General features: G+C 46.0%; 1 protein-coding gene across 1 annotated transcript in view; it reads right to left on the bottom strand.

Annotated features, from left to right (window-relative positions):
- Positions 1-22537, bottom strand: part of LOC121289976 (bone morphogenetic protein 1-like) — a 140386-nt gene that overhangs the window by 7709 nt on the left and 110140 nt on the right. Inside the window, exons 11-17 of the mRNA XM_041210002.1 lie at positions 16582-16698; positions 12776-12921; positions 11314-11509; positions 8664-8789; positions 7440-7600; positions 4992-5172; positions 1117-1242 (exon numbers count right to left, since the gene is read on the bottom strand). Of these exons, the coding sequence (XP_041065936.1) occupies positions 1117-1242; positions 4992-5172; positions 7440-7600; positions 8664-8789; positions 11314-11509; positions 12776-12921; positions 16582-16698 (1053 nt within the window). The remainder of the gene's footprint in view (positions 1-1116; positions 1243-4991; positions 5173-7439; positions 7601-8663; positions 8790-11313; positions 11510-12775; positions 12922-16581; positions 16699-22537) is intronic.

The following is a 22537-nucleotide window of genomic DNA, read 5'->3' as shown; positions in this document are numbered from 1 at the left end:
TCTGAACCGCCCAGTGAACCTGTTCTGATCCGCCCAGTGAACCTGTTCTGAACCGCCTAGTGAACCTGTTCTGATCCGCCTGGTGAACCTGTTCTGAACCGCCTGGTGAACCTGTTCTGAACCGCCTGGTGAACCTGTTCTGAACCGCCTGGTGAACCTGTTCTGAACCGCCTGGTGAACCTGTTCTGAACCGCCTGGTGAACCTGTTCTGAACCGCCTAGTGAACCTGTTCTGAACCGCCTAGTGAACCTGTTCTGAACCGCCTAGTGAACCTGTTCTGATCCGCCTAGTGAACCTGTTCTGATCCGCCTAGTGAACCTGTTCTGAACCGCCTAGTGAACCTGTTCTGAACCGCCTAGTGAACCTGTTCTGAATCGTTTCACTATGTAGGCGGCAGGCTGTGTGGCCTGTGTGGATCGGGAGCGTGCTTGCGTAGAGTAACCCTCGTTTCTTTTGGGAGAAAGGGGCAGCATGTTAAATGAGAAGCACTCATCGCTACTCTGGGAGTGACTGAATGGACACTATTCCTACTTGTTTCATAGTGAACGAAATGGCTGACACCAGCCAAAGGCGCCACTTTGAAAAAGTATTTGCTCCTTATTAGTCTGTTGAGAAACGCTCACAAGCAATCCTGCGATTTCCTAATGTTGCATGGCATTACTTACTCATTGGAGTTCAGAAATTGATCTTATCGAAACATATAAGATTCTGAGGGGACTTGACAGGGTAGATGCTGGGAGGATGTTTCCCCTGCTCATCATTTGTATCCTATAACTATCCTCCACTCACTGCATTGTGTTGGAGAAATAATCCTGCTTTTATCAGGAGACTCTGCTGTTTGCAGGTTCGGTCACAAGTTTAAAGACTCTGTAAATAAAAACCACAAGTTCCAACGCTGCCTCCAACTCATTAGCTGACACAACGGTGTCAAAATTCACTCCATTTTAAAACTGTTGTAACCCCTTGACTAACCCACCAGGGGGAGCTGTAGTCAGTGGTTAACATGCACCCTTAAGAGAATTTTTCCCATCCTACCCCCACCTTTTAACGTGCAAATTTGGAGTTCCCAGCACCCTGCCCTATATCATCAGGGACCGTGGTTCAAAGGCCACTCACCTTCCTTGCAATCATGCTTATTTTCGTGAAGCATGAAGCCGCTGCGGCACTGGCATGTGTAGCTCCCAAACGTGTTGACACACTCGTGCTGACAGCCACCATTATCCTTTGAGCACTCGTCCTTGTCTGGAGGGAAGAAATGTGGGGAACCTGAAGGAGTCATCTCAAGATTTTCAGCCCAGACACACAGTTTAAAACTCCAACCCCACAAGCAAACACCCCCAAGTGTCCTGCTCAGTCATTTAATTTCCTCGGTATTATCTACTGGTGACCCGAGTCAGTCAGAAAAACCAGAGTCTGAAAACCTCACACTTGTGTCACATCATGGTGAAGTTATTCTCGCTCCTTCAGTGACCCAGATCTTCTGATATGGTTGTTCATGCAGATATTCCACACTGTCCCCATCAAACACTCCCAGGACAGGTAAAGCGCAGGGTTAGATACAGAGTAAATCTCCCTCTACACTGTCCCCATCAAACACTCCCAGGACAGGTACAGCACGGGGTTAGATACAGAGTAAAGCTCCCTCTACACTGTCCCCATCAAACACTCTCAGGACAGGTACAGCACGAGGTTAGATACAGAGTAAAGCTCCCTCTACACTGTCCCCATCAAACACACCCAGGACAGGTACAGCACGGGGTTAGATACAGAGTAAAGCTCCCTCTACACTGTCCCCATCAAACACTCCCAGGACAGGTACAGCACGGGGTTAGATACAGAGTAAAGCTCCCTCTACACTGTCCCCATCAAACACTCACAGGACAGGTACAGCGCAAGGTTAGATACAGAGTAAAGCCTCCTTTACACTGTCCCCATCAAACACTCCCAGGACAGGTACAGCATGGGGTTAGATACAGAGTAAATCTCCCTCTACACTGTCCCCATCAAACACTCCCAGGACACGTACAGCACGGGGTTAGATACAGAGTAAATCTCCCTCTACACTGGCCCATCAAACACTCCCAGGACAGGTACAGCACGGGGTTAGATACAGAGTAAAGCTCCCTCTACACTGTCCCCATCAAACACTCCCAGGACAGGTACAGCACAGGGTTAGATACAGAGTAAAGCTCCCTCTACACTGTCCCCATCAAACACTCCCAGGACAGGTACAGCACGGGGTTAGATACAGAGTAAAGCTTCCTCTACACTGTCTCATCAAACACTCCCAGGACAGGTACAGCACGGGGTTAGATACAGAGTAAAGCTCCCTCTACACTGTCCCCATCAAACACTCCCAGGACAGGTACAGCGCAATGTTAGATACAGAGTAAAACTCACTCGACACTGTCCCCATCAAACACTCCCAGGACAGGTACAGCACGGGGTTAGATACAGAGTAAATCTCCCTCTTTACCGTCCCCATCAAACACTCCCAGGACAGGTACAGCACGGGGTTAGATTACGAGTAAAGCTCCCTCTACACCGTCCCCATCAAACACTCTCAGGACAGGTACAGCACGGGGTTAGATACAGAGTAAAGCTCCCTCTACACTGTCCCCATCAAACACTCACAGGACAGGTACAGCGCAAGGTTAGATACAGAGTAAAGCTCCCTCTACACTGTCCCCATCAAACACTCCCAGGACAGGTACAGCGCAGGGTTAGATACAGAGTAAAGCTCCCTCTACACTGTCCCCATCAAACACTCCCAGGACAGGTACAGCACGGGGTTAGATACAGAGTAAAGCTCCCTCTACACCGTCCCCATCAAACACTCCCAGGACAGGTACAGCGCAAAGTTAGATACAAAGCTCCCTGCCTCCTCTACATGGTCCCAATGCACCTGAGAAACCTCATTAAGATATCCAGGTGGTACAATTCTGCTTCCCATTTAACCCATTCTCTGAGTGAGATTTTAGTTTTGTGCCAAATTCTGGGTAACTTTTGTCATACCCCAGCCAGGTTGTACTGCCTGCTCTCACCTTAATTGACTGCAGACACAATAGTTTGGCTTGGATTCAAAAGTAAGTCATTACATTGAATTTACAGAACAGAAACAAGCCATTTGGCTTGAGCAGTCTATACTGGTGCTTATGTTCCACTCCAGTCTCCTTCCATCTTTCCGCATCTAAATCTACCATCCTAACCTTCTATTCCCTTCTCCCTCATGTGTTTGTCTAGTTTCCCCTTAAGTATATCGATCCTATTCACTTCAGCCACTCCCTGTGGTAGCGAGTTCCACATTCTCACCACTCTCTGGGTGAAGAAGTTTCTCCTGAATTCCCTATTGGATTTCTCAGTGACGATCTTATATTGACGGCCTCTAGTTCTGCTCTTCCCTCAAGAGGAAACAGTCTCTCTCTGTATCCACATGATCAAAACCTTTCAGAATTTTAAAGACCTTGATTAAGTCACCCCCTCAGCTGCCGTTTTTCAAGAGAACAGGGATCCAGCTTGTCAATTCTTTCCTGATAGGTATAACCTTGCAGTTTTGGTATCATCCTTCTAAATCTTCTCTGCACCCTCTCCAGCGCCTCTACGTCCTTTTTACAACATGACAGCCAGAACTGCACGCTGGACTCTTAAGTGTGGTCTAAACAACATTTCATACAGGTTTAACATAGCTTCACTACTTTTAAATTCTATCCCTTCAGAAATAAAAGGTTGAGATAAAAAGGAATTGTGTCATTTTTCTTCTCATCCGCATAAAGTTATTCCTGGCTACATTTATGGAAAGTGGACTTGTAGTTAGTCTGTCCTCAGATTATGCAGTTCACCACCTTTCTATGGGCTGACTTGGAAAATACATCTAACAAATGCCAAAATAGTAAGGGACTCCAAACATCCAACATCTCCTCCTGCAATTAAAATAAGGCAAATGAGCAACAGAAAATCTGGGTTGGTCAATGGTGGCTTAAGTGAGAAGAAAATCACAGCCAACCTGTCAATTACTCACTGGCAACACACTGGCAGGAGGGTCAGGAACCAGAGGGCACAGATTACTGATAACTGGCAAACAAATTAGAGGGGAGATGAGGGAAACCTTTTTAATGAACTGGTATGATGTGTCCAAGGCACTACCTGAAATAATAACTTTCAAAAGGGAATTGGATAACTATTTGAAAAGGAAACATTTACAGGGCCCTGGGGAAAGAGCAGAGGGGGAACTAATTGGATAGCTCTTTCAAACAGCCAGGCATGATGGGCTGAATGGTCCCCTGCGCTCTCTGGTTCAATTTGTACGAATATATCTACATGGAGCAAGGGAGACAGCAATCCGTTTGGCCCAATCCAAACAGTTTGCAAAATTTGTTGTATGAGTCATTCTGTTGTGGATCCTAAAGGGGGCACTCTTGTTCTTAATTCTATCACTTGTGTCTTTCTGTTGCACTGTACTAGGCTCCAGTTTTACACAGGCGTTTGAAAGAAGCTCACCTCTTCATCTACTTGCTGCTGCATAGTCAATTATAAGGCAACTTGCTCCCTCATGGTAACTGACAACTTCCGAACAAACCGACCAAGCCGACTGGGAGAAGGCAGATACGCACAAGCACTGCACTTGCTCCCAAATCAGCTGAAGAACTGACAAGACTTTCAACCATCCTCCAGTCCAATAACCCTCCGAGTTTGCCTCATCACACTTCTGTGAAGCACCTCGGGATGTTTCACTAAATTAAAGGCACTCTATGAATGCAGGTTGTAGCTGACTGGAAATTATTTTAGCTGACTGGAAATTATTTTAAAGGCGACATTGACCCCATACAGGCTAAGAAGGTCTTAAGCATTGAGTTAACTCAATCCACCCAGAGCAATGCTCAGGTGTTAAACATAATCGTTAGCATGCTGAGTGAGTGAACGAAGATCAGTCAGTGCTTCCACTTTGCGTACAGTGATTCTCCTCACACCCTGTGAAGAGACAGCTCACATACCAGAGAAGAAGTGGGCCTTGAATCCTTTCTTGGAGACGGTGTTGTCCGACTTAAACTCTATCCTCATGTTGTTGTACTGGGACGTGATCACCTCTGGCTTCTCTGCACCGCAGAATTTGCCGTGAAGCCTGGAGTCAGCAGAGAGACCACTGCGGACTTCTACATAGTCATATTTACAGACCTGGAACCCAACAGATATCAGTTCGCTCAGATTGACACATCACACCTCATATCAATACATAGAATACAATAGCAAAAGATCAAATCACATCAATGGAGCAAATATAATACCCTCCAACCCAGGTTTTTTTTTTAAACTGCAGCAATATCAGTCAGATATCAGGTCCCAGTCAGAGCCCTAAAAAAGAAATAACATGGCACTCACTGTTAAGGGTGCAGATATATTGTCAGTTGTGCATAGGCAAAGCAACTCCTTCCTACTAATACGACAGTCACAGTGTAACCCCACAGTTAGGTCCTATCTGGATTCTGATTCCAATGTGGTGAGGGCTAAAGCAGTCTCCCCCCACTTGACTCGGTGTCTTCCACACCTTTATAAACACTCAAACCTAACAACAACTTATATTTATATAGTGCCTTTAACGTAACGAAACATCCCAAGGCACTTCACAGTAGCGGTATAAATAAAATTTGACACTGAGCCACATAAGGAAATATTAGGTCAGATGACCAGAAGGTTGGTCAAAGAGGTAGGTTTTAAGGAGCGTAATAGAGGAGGAGAGTGAGGTAGAGAGAGGCAGAGCGGTTTAGGGAGGGAATTCGAGAGTTTGGGGCTCAGGCAACTGAAGGCACAGCCACCAATGGTGCAGCGATCAAAATCTGACATATACAACAGGCCAGAATTAGAGGAGCTCAGAGGGTTGTGGGGCTGGAGGAGATTACAGAGATAGGGAGGGGTGAGGCCATGAAGGGGTTTGAGAACAAGGATGAGATCTTTAGAAACAAGATATTGCCTGACCGGTAGCCAGTGTAGGTCAGTGAGCACAGGGGTGATAGGGGAATGGGATTTGCTGCGAGTTAAGACACGGGCAGCAGTGTTTTGGATGAGCTCAAGTATACAGATAGTAGAATGTGGAGACCATCCAGCAGTGTGTCGGAATGGTCAGGTCTAGAAGTTACGAAGGCAGGGACAAAGATTTTTAGAACAGATAAGCTGAGACAGGGATGAAGTTGGGTGATGTTAAGGAAGTGGAAATAGGTGGCCTTAGTGATGGTGTGAAGAGGAGGTTGGAAGTGCATCTCAGGGTCAAATGTGCTAAGGTTGTGAACAGACTGTTGCCAGGGAGAGGGATGGAGTCAAAACAAAAACAGAAATAGCTTGAAAAACTCAGCAGGTTTGGCAGCGTCGGCGGAGAAGAGCACAGTTGACGTTTTGAGTCCTCATGACCCTTCAACAGAACTGTTCTGTTGAAGGGTCATGAGGACTCGAAACGTCAACTGTGCTCTTCTCCGCCGATGCTGCCAGACCTGCTGAGTTTTTCCAGTTATTTCTGTTTCTGTTTTTGTTTTGGATTTCCAGCACCCACAGTTCTTTGCTTTTATCAGAGGGATGGAGCCGATAGCTAGGGAACCGAGTCTGGTGTGGAGACAAAAAGCAATGTTGAGAAAAGTCCAGTGCTGTGCACATCACTCACCTGGCCACTGAAGGTTTTATTCACCTCTTAACAACACCACCTGAGGCAAAGGCCATCCATCTGCCAGGGGATATCATCCTCCCTTCCTTCTCCAAGTTCCTGTTCTCATCTTATCTCAGTACAGTTTGGGGTGGGAGGGAATGGGTAACCCTGTGCCCTGTCCTTAAGAAGTGTGTGACTGTGTCTTACTCTCCTTCCGAGAAATTAACCGTTGCCCTACACTAAAATTTATTTCACCCTTGACCCCAACCCACCAGCCAAGTTCTCAATCCTGCTTATTAACTGCAGTGTCAACTGTGGCTCAGTAGGTAGCACTCTTGTCTCTGAGGCGTAAGCTTCCTGGCTCAAATTCCACTCCAGGGACTAGAGCACAAAAATCAAGGCTGACACTCCCACTGCGGTACTGAGGGAGAGCTGCACCGTCAGATGTGCCTTCTTTAGGATGGGACGTTAAACCGAGGGTTTCCCATCTGCCTGCTCAGATGAATGTAAAAAATCCCATGTCACGGTTTTGGAGAGCAGGGGAGTTATCATTGGCGTCCTGGCTGATATTTATCCCTCAATCAACATTGCAAAAATAGGTAATCTGGTCATTATCACATTACAGTTTCTGGGATCTTGCTGTGTGCAAATTAGCCGCTGCATTTTTTACATTACAACAGTGACTACACTTCAAAAAGCACTTCATTCTAAAGCACTTTGAGGTGTCTGGAGGTCCTGAAAGGCGCTATACAAATGCAGTCCTTTCTTTCTTTTTGTGCTGATATCGGAATCACACCGGGTATATACTCACATCATTGCCTTCAATCTCAAAGAACTCGAACTGGAGGGAAATGCGGTACTGTGTTGGTGCCACCACTTGCCAGACGCAGTTCTTGTTGGGCGGGTATTCCTTGGGCCACCCTGGGCTGGTGATGGAACCATTAAGCTTGGTCAGGAAACCACCACATGCAGCTGAAATTAATAAAGCACCATTACTACTTCAGACCAAACTTATAGCATCAATTCTGTTTCCAAAGGGAAGGTCTTCCAGCTGGGCAGATACAGTCCAATTATTATACCAGAGGGAGGTCTGGCACTGAACACTGTAATAACTGATGATTTTTTTAAACTCCTCCTTGTTTGCAATGTTGTGGTACTCCTTCATTCTCCACTCTCTCAATCTCCAGGCTCAGTTACACTGTTCTCATGTTATCCTTCCCCGTTCTGTCCCCCACCATTTCCCATCTGTTCCACACGGAGCAGCACATTTCCATTCACTGAGCTCCTGGAACTCTCAGCCACACACTCATCAAGGCAAGCACAAGTGCTGCTTGTCAATGGGAGCTGGCCTTCTCTGAGTTTTTCTTTCGTGGTTCCGTGAGCGCGGGTGAGGCTGGCACAACCACCAAGGCCCACTCCCGAGCTACTGGCCACGTCTCGAGGGCAACATCAGACTTGGGCCATCAGGCCATATAAAGCATTGGAGCTGCCCCTGCCCTGCAACGAGCATCGCAACAATCAAGAGAGGGGTCTTTTCCCTCCTGCACCACCCTCTCTCCCATCAGAAGGGGTCCTTCTCCCACTCTCCCTGCCCCTCCCCCACCCCAAGCTTTCAAAGTTCTCTCTTTCTTTCAGTACACAATCGAGGGAGTAGCATGCTAGGAAAATTACTTGTCTAGTAAACCAGAGGACCTGGCAAATGCTTTAAATCCCACCATGGCGGCTTGCAGAATTTAAATTTAATTAAATAAACTTTGAATAAAATACTAGTCTCATTAATAATGATCATGAAACCACCGGATTGTTGTAAAAACCCATCTGGCTCACTAATCAGGGAAGGGAATCTACTGTCCTTACCTGGTCTGGCCGACATGTTACTTGAGACCCACAGATATGTATTGACTCTTAACTTCTCTCTGAAATGCCTGAGCAAGCCACTTACTTCAAGGGCAACTAGGGATGTGCAATAAATGCTGGCCTTTCCAGCAGCACTCTCATCCCCAGAGCAAATTAAAAAGAACTCTCTCGCTCTTACCCTCACAGCTTCTTTTGTCGTTTGCAAGCTCGTAGCCAGGATCACAGGCGCACTTATAGCTGCCCAGAGTGTTGACACAGCGCTGCTCACACCCTCCATTGTCAGGCCGGGAGCACTCATCCACCTCTAGAAGGAAGACGGCAAAGAAATCAGCACCAATTGAGTACAATGCCTTAAGGCCACACACACACACACAAGGGCATCATTCTGCTTTTGCGCTGACGTGCAAAGGGAGTAAGATTGGTGCAGCCGTCCTGATAGAGAGGACTAGCATAAAACCTCGCTTTATGCTTCAACTGCTGAGTGAGGCCCCCAGTACTTTTGTCTTTTTTCCGACTTGTGGATGGAGGATAGTGAGACTATCACAAGCAGGCAAAACCCCCCTCAACCGTCATCACTGGCAGAGAAATTTGCCAGCCTCTCAACTATTTCGGGAATGCTGCAAGAGAATTGGTGATTCCACTCCCACCACATGCATTCCTTGTGGGAAAGTTCAGCCAGTCGAGGCTGAGGTCAGCAATGGAATGGGCTGCGAGGTTTAACTTTAACCCCACAAGACCGTCATTCAGCATGTGTGTTTCAATGTTAATATCTCCACCAAGTCCGGACAGATTCCCTGATGATGCTGAATGGTTTGAAACACGTTCCATTTCCTTGGCAAGTTCCAATCACTCCCTGTTTCCCATGGATTCTTCCTGAATCTAAGGTGAGTCAAGATTCGCACCCTCAGGACATTGATTACTGGAACAGCTCATTTCGGGAGTGGCTGGTGTTGCTTTTTTCCCCCCATTCTCTAACCATTTTCTCAAACAGAAACTTAACTCAGGTTAAAACTTGGAATTTTATCCACGCTTTGTTTAAAACAGCCTCGTTAACCTGAGGCACTGCCTTAAATGTCCTGTGAATTTGCCTTTCCAAGATCCTCTCCTCTTCCACAGCACCAAGCCTACCTGGTCTTATCAACTTCCTTTGAAGCCCCAAACAATTAACTAATTATACCTCCCCGTCTGGCAGCATCTGCAAATTGTGATGCCACCTTCCTAATCCCTGTATCCAAATCATTACTGCACACAGCAAAGAGAAGAGGCCCCAGAGCTGGACCCTGTGGCAGCAATACCCACATCAGAGCTCTCCGTAAAATGGACCTTACGGGAAAATGAGTTTTGTCTTTTTTCCTGACCTTTCCAATATCCTGTCTTTCCTCTCTCCTAACCAATGTTTAATCTGTTTTGTTATCCTCTCCTGAATTTGTAGCTCCAACTCATTCGTGCTGGTGCTCCATACGAGTGTTCTCCCATTCCACCTATCTCGGCTCACCCTTTCAACACTGTTTCACTTAGCAGAAATGTTTTCAGAGAACTGTCGGGATCTGGGGCATTCGACAAGAAAAGATGGTGGAAGCTGATTTCATAAATAATTTTAAAATGGACTTGGACAGGTAATTGATGATGAGGAACTTACAGGGTACATTAACCAAGGGTGTGGATTGAAGCATGGCTACTCTTTCAAACAGCCAGCACAGGTACGGTGGGCTGAATAGTCTCTTTTGTCTTGTGAGTTTCTATAACGATTCCTTTCTCTCATGTACTTCTCTAGTTTCCTTTGGAAAACATCAACGTTATTTGCCTCAATTGTTTCCCTTTGTAGTAAGTCCCACATTCTGCCCTACTCTAGAGTTACCAAATTTCTCCTTATTCTGCAATTGTATTTATTAGTAACTATCTTGTGTTTGTGGTCCCTTCTCCCACATGTGGAAACAATTTTCTCCAAATCTACCCTGTTCAAACCATTCATAATTTTAAAGATCTCTATCAAAGAAAATAAACCTAACTTGCTCAGTCTTTCCAGGTAGCTCTAATCTCTCTTTTCTGCATTTTCTCCAGCGTTTCCATACTCTTGTTTTAATATTATGGAGACAAAAACTGTGAACAGTGCTCCAAGTGCAGCCTGACCTAGACAAATTTAACATAACTTCACTACTCAAATAAATCTTAGTGTCTTGGTTACATTTTAAATTCCTTTGTTTACCTGCGATGCTGCTTAGAATGCTTTGTTCCTTTGTCTCTTTATTTTCTAAAGAGCAGGTGATGTTTCTGTTTCTCCTGCCTAAATTCATTTGCTGCTTAACTTCTCAGTCAGCACGTTTTCTAAAGTCCTCTTGCACGTTTCCTCAGTGTTAGCTATCCCTTCAGTTGGCATTATCTGCAAACTTTGATGATTCTCTAATAATATTCCATGTGATCCCTTAATAAAAGCCTCCATGAAGTCCATGTACACCCTATCTGCTGCATTTCTCCAATCTTATCCTGTCTGCTACTTCCTTCAAGAATTCCTTAAGGCTTTCCCAGCACGATCGCACCTTTTGAAATCTGTGCAAGCTATTTCTCATGATTTTCCCTTTATCTAGATATGCGCTAATGTCATTCTTAATTCAAATGCACTCCACTGCAGATATTAAGCCTCAGAAACCTTGCAGGAAGAACGCTGGTTAATGCTGCTTGAGCACAAGTAAATGGGAGGATAATCCCAAATAGGAATAATTTCGGGTCCATGAGTGGTAGTGACTAGGATTTTACATGCTTTCTCTAAGCAGCTTTTTAAAATGTCCGAAAGATCAGCAAATAATTCATGAATTTGGAGATTGGCCCACCCTTGAAGAAGTTTGCGGAGAAGCCTGCTTTGTTGATGGAGCCATCGGAGACGAATTTCATCCACAGTTTGTTGGAGCTTGACTTGACATCATCAGGCTTGTCATAACCACAGTAACGACCAATCAGAGGGCTATCGTCAGTGCCTCCATCTCGGACCTCCAGATAGTCGTACGCACAGCTATCGTGCCTCTCAATCTATGGAGAGGGGAGAAATAAAGCAGTTCCTGGGACTTTGTTTGTTATTCAAAACACAATATACATCAACAGTACTGGTATGTGTACACACACAATTCTGCACACGCATGCGTTGCCCACATTATACCACGTACTGTGCACACGTTCACACTGCAGACACGCATGTGACCCAAACACACACACTACATACCCAAGCAAACGCCATAACACACAGCGCACACCATGCACACATACTACGCACACATGACGCACATTTATGATGCGCGCATGAAGCCAGTGCTGCTTAATTGTTGGCCAGAGTTTGAAGTGGTTATATTTGAGCACATATTCACCACAGGAGGGGAGTGGGAGAGATTAGTGAGTGACGCAGTGTCTTACACCTTGAAGTAAGTTCAATCCATTGCAAAGAGCTGTCAACTCTCGGAGCTCTCTGAGCAAATTACTGCCCATCATCACTTGTTACGCATTCATTAGCAGACTGTGACTTAGCCCATTAGCCAGACACCAACCCGATGCTGCCAGACCTGCTGAGTTTTTCCAGGTAATTTTGTTTTTGTTTTGGATTTCCAGCATCCGCAGTTTTTTGTTTTTACCAACTGACAGGCTCTGGCATCCACTGGCCTTCCAAATACCCTCTTACTTTCCTGATTACTAACAAAGAAATAGTTTCAGTTTGGTGGCAGCAACAGATCTCATGGCACAAGCGGAGTTCTCCCAGGGTTCTACCCAATATGTATCCCATGGCCATCATCACCAAAACAGCTTAACCAGTCACTAACACGTTGTTCTTTGCAGAACCTTACTGTGTATAAAGTGGCTTCTGCATTTCCCTACATGGTATACTGGTTACAATCATTGGCACTATAGAATTGGAATTATTGACTTTGAAATTAGAAACCAAGAGTTTAACAAACTCAACTTGACAACATATGATCTATGGACTTTAATACAAAATGCAGAGTGCAGTAGGCCTTTCGTTTCTATTCTGTAAATTAAGGGGACCTGCATTTTGCTACTGGATCCCAGTAGGAATAGCCCCTTTGAGGAAGGGGCAATAGATCTGCTGTAGCAACATCTCACTGGGATAAATGGTAAGAGATCCATAGGGGGAAATGTGCATCCTTGACACTCACCGTGTGTAACATCATGTTTAACCAAGTTTTCCCTTATAAAGGCATTTGGAAATCAAAGAAAAGGCCAGTTGGTGGCACAGTCTGAGACAGGAGCCCAGAGCACAATAACCTGACCCTGAAAGTTGAGCCTTACCTCAAACGACTGAAAGGTGAGTCCCACATGGAAACTGTCAGAGACTTTTATCCTCCAGATACAGATTTTAGATGGCCTGTAGTCATCAGGATAGTTTGGAGACTGTATCTGCCCGAGATCCTTGCTGATATCCCCACCACAGATGGCTAAGATTTAAACAAAAAGAAACAAAGGTACACTAAGCACAGTTTCAGCTCACTAAAATCGATCGTTACAAAAGAGATAAAATGAAATACCAGGCATGAGTCCTGAGCAACACATGAACATCAAAACTTCATTAGGTTGAACATGGCTTTCACCCCTGTCGAAGGTGAGCTGGCATTCATGCTTTTTGATTGGTCCATAAACTCCTCCTGTTAAGTGTCTATGGGTCATGTTGGATGGAGATAGGGCTGGACATTTTACATAGACCGACCTGAAAACACTTTACCAGCTCAGACAAGGAGACAGGTTGAAGCCTGAAGGCCCAGCTTTAATCAGTCCCTTGAGGAGAATAGGGAGGAAAGTGGAAGAATGTCCAGCTTTAGGCACGGAGGCAAAAATTTTGCCACTAACCCAGAGGGCAATTGACAATGCAATCTTTCTGAGGCAACAGCTCACCAACCCAAAGTAACAATGGAAAATGAGGTTACATGTCACAAGTACCTTTTCCACCTTTTCAATTGGCCCAAGGCTTCCCTGATCTCAATGATTAGAGTCGGAGAGTCATTACGGCAAAGAAGGAAATTCAACCCATTGGGTTTCAATCCTGTCTTAAATTCCATATCCTCCTTGGTCATCGCCCCTCTCTATCGCTGCAACCTCTTTCCAGCGCCATGCTCTCTGCCCTCCTCCAATTCTGGCCCTTTGAGCATCTCCAATTTCAATCGCTTCATTATTGGCAGTTATGCCTTTGGCTGCCTTGGCCTTAAGCTCTGATATGCCCTCCCTAAACCTCTCCACCATCATACCTCTCTCCTCTTTTGAGGTGCTCTTAAAATGTACGTCACCATCAACAGAGAGCTGTCAGGGGCAGAGGTGCAGCCTCTGAAGGGAAGGCCGTTTTAGGGTGTGGGTTATCTTCCCTCAGCTTCAAATCTTGAAAAGGCCCCAGTGCCTCTCCCCAGTTCCACACGGATGGAGTATCTTTGATCAAAAACCAGGTGCTTCCCCCTTATTTCACGGTGACATGTTCTGGATGGGGTTGGACTGACTAGTTACCATTAACATGAAAACATGGTGTCACAGTATATTCACAATATTTCCATTTTTCCTTCAAATTATGTCCTTAAAATATCTCTGGGCATTGGCATGCTCAGTCAATGGAGCAATGGAGTTGGGGCAAAAGGTGGCATGTTGCATGGGCACCATACTTCAAGAGGAATATAATGGCCTTGGAGGGAATGCAGTGTAGATTCACCAAACTTAAAGAAAAAATTACGAGGAAAGGTTGCACAGGCTTGGTTTATATTCCTTCGAGTATTGAAGATGAAGGTATGAAACAATTGAAGTGTTTAAGGCGATTAAAGGATTCGATAGGCTTGATCGAGAGAAACGATTTCCTCCGGCGGGTGAATCCAGAACAACTTTAAAACTGGAACTTCACGTAAAGGAGTGTGGAAATCTGTAACTCTCTCCCCACAAGAAGTGGAAATCTGGAACTCTCTCCCCCAATTAGTTGTTGAGGGTGGAAGGGATGGGGTTCAGTTGAAAATTTAAAAACCAACATAGATAGATATTTTCACAGAAGCAGGTAAATGGAATTAAGATACAAATTGACTGTGATCCAACTGAATCATGGAGCCCCCTCGAAGGGCTCAATGGCCTCCTCCTGCTCGGATTTACATGCTAGGACAGGGAGGAAGAGACTGTTCACAACATTTGTTACACAGTCAGTCCTCGGACGCTTCTGGCTATTTGCCAATCACTACAAGCGCTGGGACTGCAGGTAACAGATGCTGACTATATGCAAATTCTCTCCCCCCCCCAGTATCTCCTCCTATTTAAACGCTCCCAGACCTCCAAAAAGACCAATTAACTGGGAGAAATAAAATCAAGCACAAAGTAGCTATTTGTTTAAAATGACAGTGCTCTTTCACAAGACTCAGCAAAAAACAGAGAAGCAAAGCAATAATTAAATCCTTTGGAAAGCTCCCAAGATTGTTCCGTTACTTCCCGGGATTTGTACCACATAGACACATTCCTACCTCATCTGGCATTGAGCTTCCTGGTCTGCACGGGAAATAAAAGTCCTGGTGACTCTCCTTTCATGTGTGATACTAGTTTGAACTGTGCGGCCCTGCGGCTTATAAATATTGCCGCGCTGTTCGATGATGGATTCCTGACCTAGGAGAGAGCCTCGCCACATCACAATCCCAGGCCCCTCGCGTCCTACACACTGATTTTCTCCCATGTTTTATTTTAAAATAAGCCTTTCTTGTCTCCCGCAACCGCCCACACGTGTCCCCCCCCGCTTCCATCCAGTTCTAAGGGCAATAGGGACCCGCTGGGTGCCCAGGCCATGTGACCACTCTTGACATGTGGGCCCACAAAGCACGGTCAATCTGCTGCACACTGTAAAACACGGCTTCCTTCCTTCAACCTGGTTGGATGATCGTTCCAGGTGTCACTGGGTTTGACAATTCAATCAACTTAAACTTCCGCTCACGTGCAGGGCAGAAATATTGGATTTTGCTGCATTTGCTTTCCCCCTCTGCACCTGCCCATATTCCCATTATATCCCTTCACTCCCCCCTCTCTCAAACCCTCCACTAGTACTTGTCTGCTCCTTTCTTGTAACTTACTCCATCCCTCTTGGGGGGAAAAAAAAAACAGGTACTTGCTTTTTATTCTTTTCAACTGGATGATTTTTAGCAGTTTAGTGAAAAGTTTATTGATGGCTTTTATCCCGCTGCTGTCTCTCAGTCACCTGGGAGCCAGGTAGTTGATGCTCTTGTTATTTATTCTTTCCTGAGACGGGGGCATTACTGGCAAGGCCCCAATTTTTTTGTCCATTCCTACTGGCCCTTGAACTGAGTAGCTTGCGAGGCTATTTCAGAGGGGCAGCTTAAGAGTCAACCACGTTGCTGTGGGTCTGGAGTCACATGTAGGCCAGAGCTGGCGAGGACAGATTTTCTTCCCTAAAGGACATTACTGAGCCATATGGGTTCTTATGACAATTGATGATGGTTTCATGGTCACCAACACAAAGACTAGTTTTATATTCCAGATTTATCAATTGAATTTAGATTTCACCAGCTGCCATGATTTGAACCGTGTCCCCCGGGTATTTGCCTGGGCCTCTGGATTACTAGTCCAGTGACATTACCACTGTGTCACCAACCGCTGTCTCCATGTTCCACAGTCATCGCGTGAAGTGATGCTCAACTGGGATCTGCGGTGCTCAGTCCTGAGTGTCCAGAGGGAACACCTCTCCGTGCAGCAACAGGGAGCAACTCCCACTGTCCTTGGCAGCATCATCCCCATTTCTGGGATCCTGGGAATGACCAGAGCAGGAGAGGGACGATCGGCTGACACATCGATATCACCCTAACATTTCGGAGCTGGCCAGATCAGCACAGCTCCCCCTTTAAACTGGTAGGAGAACACCCATAGAATTGATAGCACAGAAATAGGCCATTCAGCCCAACTTGTCCATGCTAGTGTTAGCTCCAGACAAACCTTCTTCCACTCTATTTCACTGTTTGGGTAGGGGCAACGAAAGCAAAAATGCTCAGCAACCACTGGAGGTGAGGTGTGTTCCACTCCCCTCTCAATGCCACAGAATCTTCTTCCATGTGCAGGGAATAAAGAAAATTCATAGTTACCTTCATACATGGCAGAGAATCCTTTGCCAACCCAGCTGCTGCTGCTGCGAAATTCAATCCATAGCCGACTATCTGTCGAGATCAGAGATGGTGGAATTTTATCGCCGCAGAATCTGCCTGGAGAGAGACACAGCAGGTCAGCAAGTAGATGCATCGCAAGCACATGAACATTGGTCAGGCTGTCATGGCATAGGACCCACAATTAATATTTCTCTCAATGCCACTGAATATTTCTCCATAAATTTGCAAGTTGCCCAAAAATTGCTAAGAACTGATTCACTTGTTGTGCATCTCATTTCTGTTTACTGAGAGAATCCTGTTTGTAAATTGGTTGCTACATCCGCCTACATAGCCATCACTATACTCCAAAAAGTGACTCATTGGATGTAACATGCTAATTTGCACACAGCACAATGCCACAAACAGCAATAAGATGAATGGCCAGTCACACACTATTTTCGGAGGTGTGGCTGTGTGGTTGTAATAGTGAGGAAGGAAGCTGTAGGCTGCAGGAAGATATCAATGGACCGGTCAGGTGGGCAGAAAAGCGGCAAACTGAATTCAATCCCGGAGAAGTGTGAAGTAGTGCATTTGGAGGGGACAAACAAGGCAAGGGAATACCACAATAAATTCTAGGAGACTGAAAAGTGTAGAGGAACAGAGCGACCTTGCAGTGCATGTCCACAGTTCCTAAAGATAGCAGTACAAGTAGATAAAGTGGTTGAGAAGCCATACAGGATACTTGCCTTATTAGCTGGGGCACAGAATATAAGAGCAAGAAGCTTGTGCTGGAACTGTATAAAACACTAGTTTTTTTTATATTCATTCACAGGGTGTGGGCTTCGCTGGCTGGGCCATCATTTATTGCCCATCCCTAGTTGTCCTTGAGAAGGTGGTAGTGAGCTGCTTTCTTGAACCGCTGCAGTCCATGTGGTGTAGATACACCCACAGTGCTGTTAGGGGGTGGAGGTGGGGGTGTGGGGGGAGTTCCAGGATTTTTGACCCAACGATAGTGAAGGAACGGCGATATATTTCCAAGTCAGGATGATGAGTGGCTTGGAGGGGAACATGCAGATAGTGATGTTCCCATGTATCTGCTGCCCTTGTCCTTCTAGTAGTGGTTGTGGGTTTGGAAGGTGCTGTTGCAGGAGCCTTGGTGAATTTCTGCAGTGCATCTTGTAGATGGCACACACTGCTGCTACTGTGTGTTGGTGGAGGGAGTGAATGTTTATGGATGGGCTGCCAATCAAATAAGCTGCTTTGTCCTGGATGGTGTCAAGCTTCTTGAGTGTTGTGGGAACTGCGTTCATCCAGGCAAGTGGGGAGTATTCCTATAGATGGGCACAAGACAGGCTTTGGGGAGTCAGAAGGTCAGTTACTCGTCGTACGATTTTTAGCCTCTGACCTGCTCTTGCAGCCACAGTATTTATCTGGCTAGTCCAGTTCAGTTTCTGGTCAATGGTAACTCCCAGGATGTTGATAGTGGGGGATTCAATGTTGGTAATGCCATTGAACGTCAAGGGGCGATGGTTGGGTTCTCCCTTGTTGGAGATGATTATTGTCTGACACCTGAGTGGTGCGAATGTTACTTGCCACTTGTCAGCCCAAGCCTGGATATTGTCCAGGTCTTGCTGCATTCGGACATGGACTGCTTCAGTATCTGAGGAGTCTCAAATGGAGCTGAACATTGTGCAATCATCAGCGAACATCCCCACTTCTGACCTTATGATGGAAGGAAGGTCTTTGATGAAGCAGCTGAAGATGGTTGGGCCTCGGATACTATTGAGGAACTCCTGCAGTGATGCCCTGGAGCTGAAATGTCTGACCTCCAATAACCACAACCATCTTCCTTTGTGCTAGGTATGACTCCAATCAGCAAAGAGTTTCCCTACGATTCCCATTGACTCCAGTTTTGCTAGGGCTCCTTGATGCCACACTTGGTCAAATGTGGTCTTGATGTCAAGAGCAGTCACTCTCACCTCACCTTGGGAGTTCAGCTCTTTTGTCCATGTCTGAATCAAGGCTGTAATGAGGTCAGGAGCTGAGTGACCCTGGCGGAACCCAAACTAGGCAGTGAGCACGTTATTGCTACGCAAGTGCCGCTTGATAGCACTGTTGATGACCCCTTCCATTACTTTACTGATGATCAAGAATAGACTGATGGGGCAGTAATTGGCTGGGTTGGATTTATCTTGCTTTTTGTGTACAGGGCATACCTTGGCAATTTTCCACATAGCTGGGTAGATGCCAGTGCTGTAGCTTTACTGGAACAGCTTGGTTAGGGGCGCGGCAAGTTCTGGAGCACAAGTCTTCAGTACTATTGCCGGAGTATTGTCAGGGCCCATAGCCTTTGCATATCCTGTGCCTTCGGCCGTTTCTTGTTATCATGAGGAGTGAATTGAATTGGCTGAAGACTGGCATCTGTGATGTTGGGGACCTCCAGAGGAGGCTAAGATGGATCACCCACTTGGCACTCCTGGCTGAAGGTTGCAGCAAAGGCTTCAGCCTTATCTTTTGCATTGGTGTGCTGGGCTCCTCCATCATAGAGGATGGGGATATTTGTGGAACCTCCTCCTCCAATGAGTTGTTTAATTGTCCACCACCATCCACGACTGGATGTGGCAGGACTGCAGAACATAGATCTTCATTGGTTGTGGGATCGCTTAGCCCTGTCTATCACTTGCTGCTTATGCTGTTTGGCACACAAGTGTTATAGCTTCACTAGGTTGACATCTCATTTTTAGGTATGTCTGGTGCTGCTCCTGACATGCCTTCCTGCACTCTTCATTGAAACGAGGTTGATTCCCTGGCTTGATGGTAATGGTAAAGTGGGGGATATGCTGGGTCATGAGGTTACAGATTGTGTTCAAGTACAATTCTGCTGCTACTGATGGCCCACAGCGCCTCATGGATTCCCAATCTTGAGTTGCTAGATCTGTTCAAAATCTATTCCATTTAGCACGGTGGTAGTGCCACACGACACAATGGAGGGTATTCTCAGTGTGAAGGCAGGAATTTGTCTCCACAACGATTGTACAATGGTTACTCCAACCAGTATTGTCATGGGCAGATGCATCTGCAGCAGGCAGGTTGGTGAGGATGAGGTTAAGTATGTTTTTCTCTCACCACTTGTCGCAGACCCAGTCTGGCATCTATGTCGTTTAGGCTTGGCCAGCTCGGTCAACAGTGGTGCTACCAAGCCACTCTTGGTGATGTGCATTGAAGTCCCCCACCCAGAGTATATTTCGTGCCCTTGCCACCCACTGTGCTTCCTCCAAGTGGTGTTCAACATGGAGGCGCACTGATTCATCAGCTGAGGGAGGGCGGTAATTGGTAATCAGCAGGAGGTTTCCTGGCCCATGTTGGACCTGATGCTATGAGACATCATGGGGTCCAGAGTCAATGTTGAGGACTCCCAGGGCAACTCCCTCCCGACTGTATCCCACTGCGTCACCACCTCTGCTGGGCCTGTCCTGCTGGTGGGACAGGACATACCCAGGGATGGTGATGGTGGTGCCTGCGACATTGTCTGTAAGATATGATTCTGTGAGGATGACGATGTCAGGCTGTTGCTTGACTAGTCTACGAGACAACTCTCCTAATTTTGGCACCAGACCCCATATGTTTGTAAGGAAGGCTTTGCCGGGTCAACAGGACTGAGAATACTGTTGCTTTTTCCGGTGCCTAGGTCGATGCCGGGTGGTCTGTCTGATTTCATTCCTTTTTTGTGGCTTTGTAGCACTTTGATACAACTGAGTGGCTTGCTAAGCCATTTCAGAGGGCATTTAAAATTCAACCACATTGCTGTGGGTCTAGAGTCACACATATGCCAGGCCAGGTAAGGATAACAAGTTTCCTTTTCTATAGGACATTAGTGAACCAAATGGGTTTTTACAACAATCGACAATGGTTTCACGGTCGCCTTTAGACTTTTTTTCCAGATTTTTGTTGAATTGAAACTCAATAGCTGTTAGGCCACAGCTAGAGTACTGGGTACAGTTCTGGTCACCGCACTGCCGGAAGGATGGGATTGCACTAGAGAGGGGACAGAGGAGATTTACAAGGATGTTGCCAGTACTGGAGAATTTTAGTTATGAGGAAGGATTGAATACACTGAGGTCGTTTTCTTAGGAAAAAAGGCTGAGGGGAGATTTAATTTAATTGAAGTGTATGAAATGGTGAATGATCTAGATAGAGTGGATAAGAAGGCCCTAGTGTAGAGGGGTCCATAACCAAGTGGAGTAAATTCAGGGTAAGAGGCAGGAGGTTTAGAGGGGAAACCTTTTCATCAAATCCAAATGGGGATCTGAAATTCACCATGTGGAAAGGTGATAGAGGTAGAAATCCTCTTAATACTTATAAAGTACTTGGAGATGCATTCGAAGTGCTGTAACCTACAGGCCTATGGACCTAGAGCTGGAAAGTAGCATCAGGCTGGATAGCTACTTGCCACTGGCACAAACATGATGGGCCTAATGGCCTCCTTGCGTGCTTCAAATTTTGATGATTTTCATGTTGAACGAGGGAGGAATAGTGGCCTGGGAAACCTCTACTCTATCATCCAGCTGAATGCTCAATACAGGAAGATATGGCCTCGAATTAGCGTCACAAACACATATGTGCTTTACAATAGTTAATGAAAACAGTACAAAGTTAGAAATTCTGAATCTTTAAGGAGAGACATTAGGAAAGTAAGAAGGGAAAAAAAAACATATAGTAACAGTGAATTCAACCCTGGGCAATCAAGAAAAGCACATGTTTGAGAATTCTAACTTCACTGGGTAAAGCTGGGTGTCAGGTTGAAAAAGTGGAAAACTACAACAAAGCAGGCAGATTTCAATTTTAGCAAAACCAGCATGTGGAGACAGTTAAACAGGTCTTGACATAGGAGTTCTGCTGTGCCAGGTAATCAGACATAGATACAGAAGCAATTTCTTTGTCACAAAAAGGGACAAGAAATTAACCCAGCTGGGATTCAAAAGGAATTTCAAAGATGACAGCAGGGAATTAATTACAGGCTTCTCAATGTTACGTAAGGAGAAAAGCCAACAAATATTCCCCCCCCCCCTCCCCCCCCACCCCCCCTCCCCCCCCCCCCAACCCCCCCCACCATTACTGTCCCTCGCACTCCCAAGCTGTTATCTCCTGCTGAGGTATGGCTTCTGGCCAAATTCTTCTGCCTCACAATTTGAAATTGAGCCTCAAGCTGTCCTCAGCTACAGAAGCTCTGACTGACCGCCCCTTCCACAGCTCAGCGGTGCTAAGGTCGATTTTAGCCGCCCACCTTTTGAGCAACGGCAGCAAAGGTGCCCGGACTAGCTTCCAAATTGAAGAGTTCACAGGAGATTATTCAGAGAATTCTGCCACGCCATAAAAACGTCAAACCTTTCCTCTAAACTAGACGAGAGAACAGTTAGAAACTGTGACATGAACACGCACTCAAATCTACAGCCAATTTGTAATAACAAGCTCTGAGTGTACAAGGGTGTTTAGAACATTAACACCGTCAGGTTTTTACAACCTAGGCTTAGCGTTACCTATCCACTGGGTGCTGGGTTATCTCATTTACCACCACAGCAAGCCTCTGCAATCTGGGACCTGGGCTTTTCAATACAGCTTGTCTAATCGACATGCTCAGCCTTGCGAGGCAGGAGGTGCCAGCCTCACAATCCAATCCTTGCTGAGCTTGGCAGAAGGTAGAGGAATTGGCAACTTGGACCGGTGTCTAAGGACACCCACGGAACTGCCCCTCCCAGATCCATGAGCCCCTGCCACCAAGAAGATCGAGGCCAACAGGCACATGGGAACACTATTATCTCTAAGTCATACCATCTTGACTTGGACATATATTGCCTGTTCCTTCACTGGTTCTGGGTTTCGCTACCGTGCAGGATTAGGGGAGTATATTAAACACATGGATGACAGCATTTCAAGATAATAAATTTCTACAGATAAA

This window comes from Carcharodon carcharias, chromosome 17 (genome assembly GCF_017639515.1).
Source record: "Carcharodon carcharias isolate sCarCar2 chromosome 17, sCarCar2.pri, whole genome shotgun sequence".
In the NCBI taxonomy this organism is placed as follows: Eukaryota; Metazoa; Chordata; class Chondrichthyes; order Lamniformes; family Lamnidae; genus Carcharodon; species Carcharodon carcharias.
Note: the sequence above shows the minus strand (reverse complement) of the source record. Positions and strands in the feature narration are given on the sequence as shown.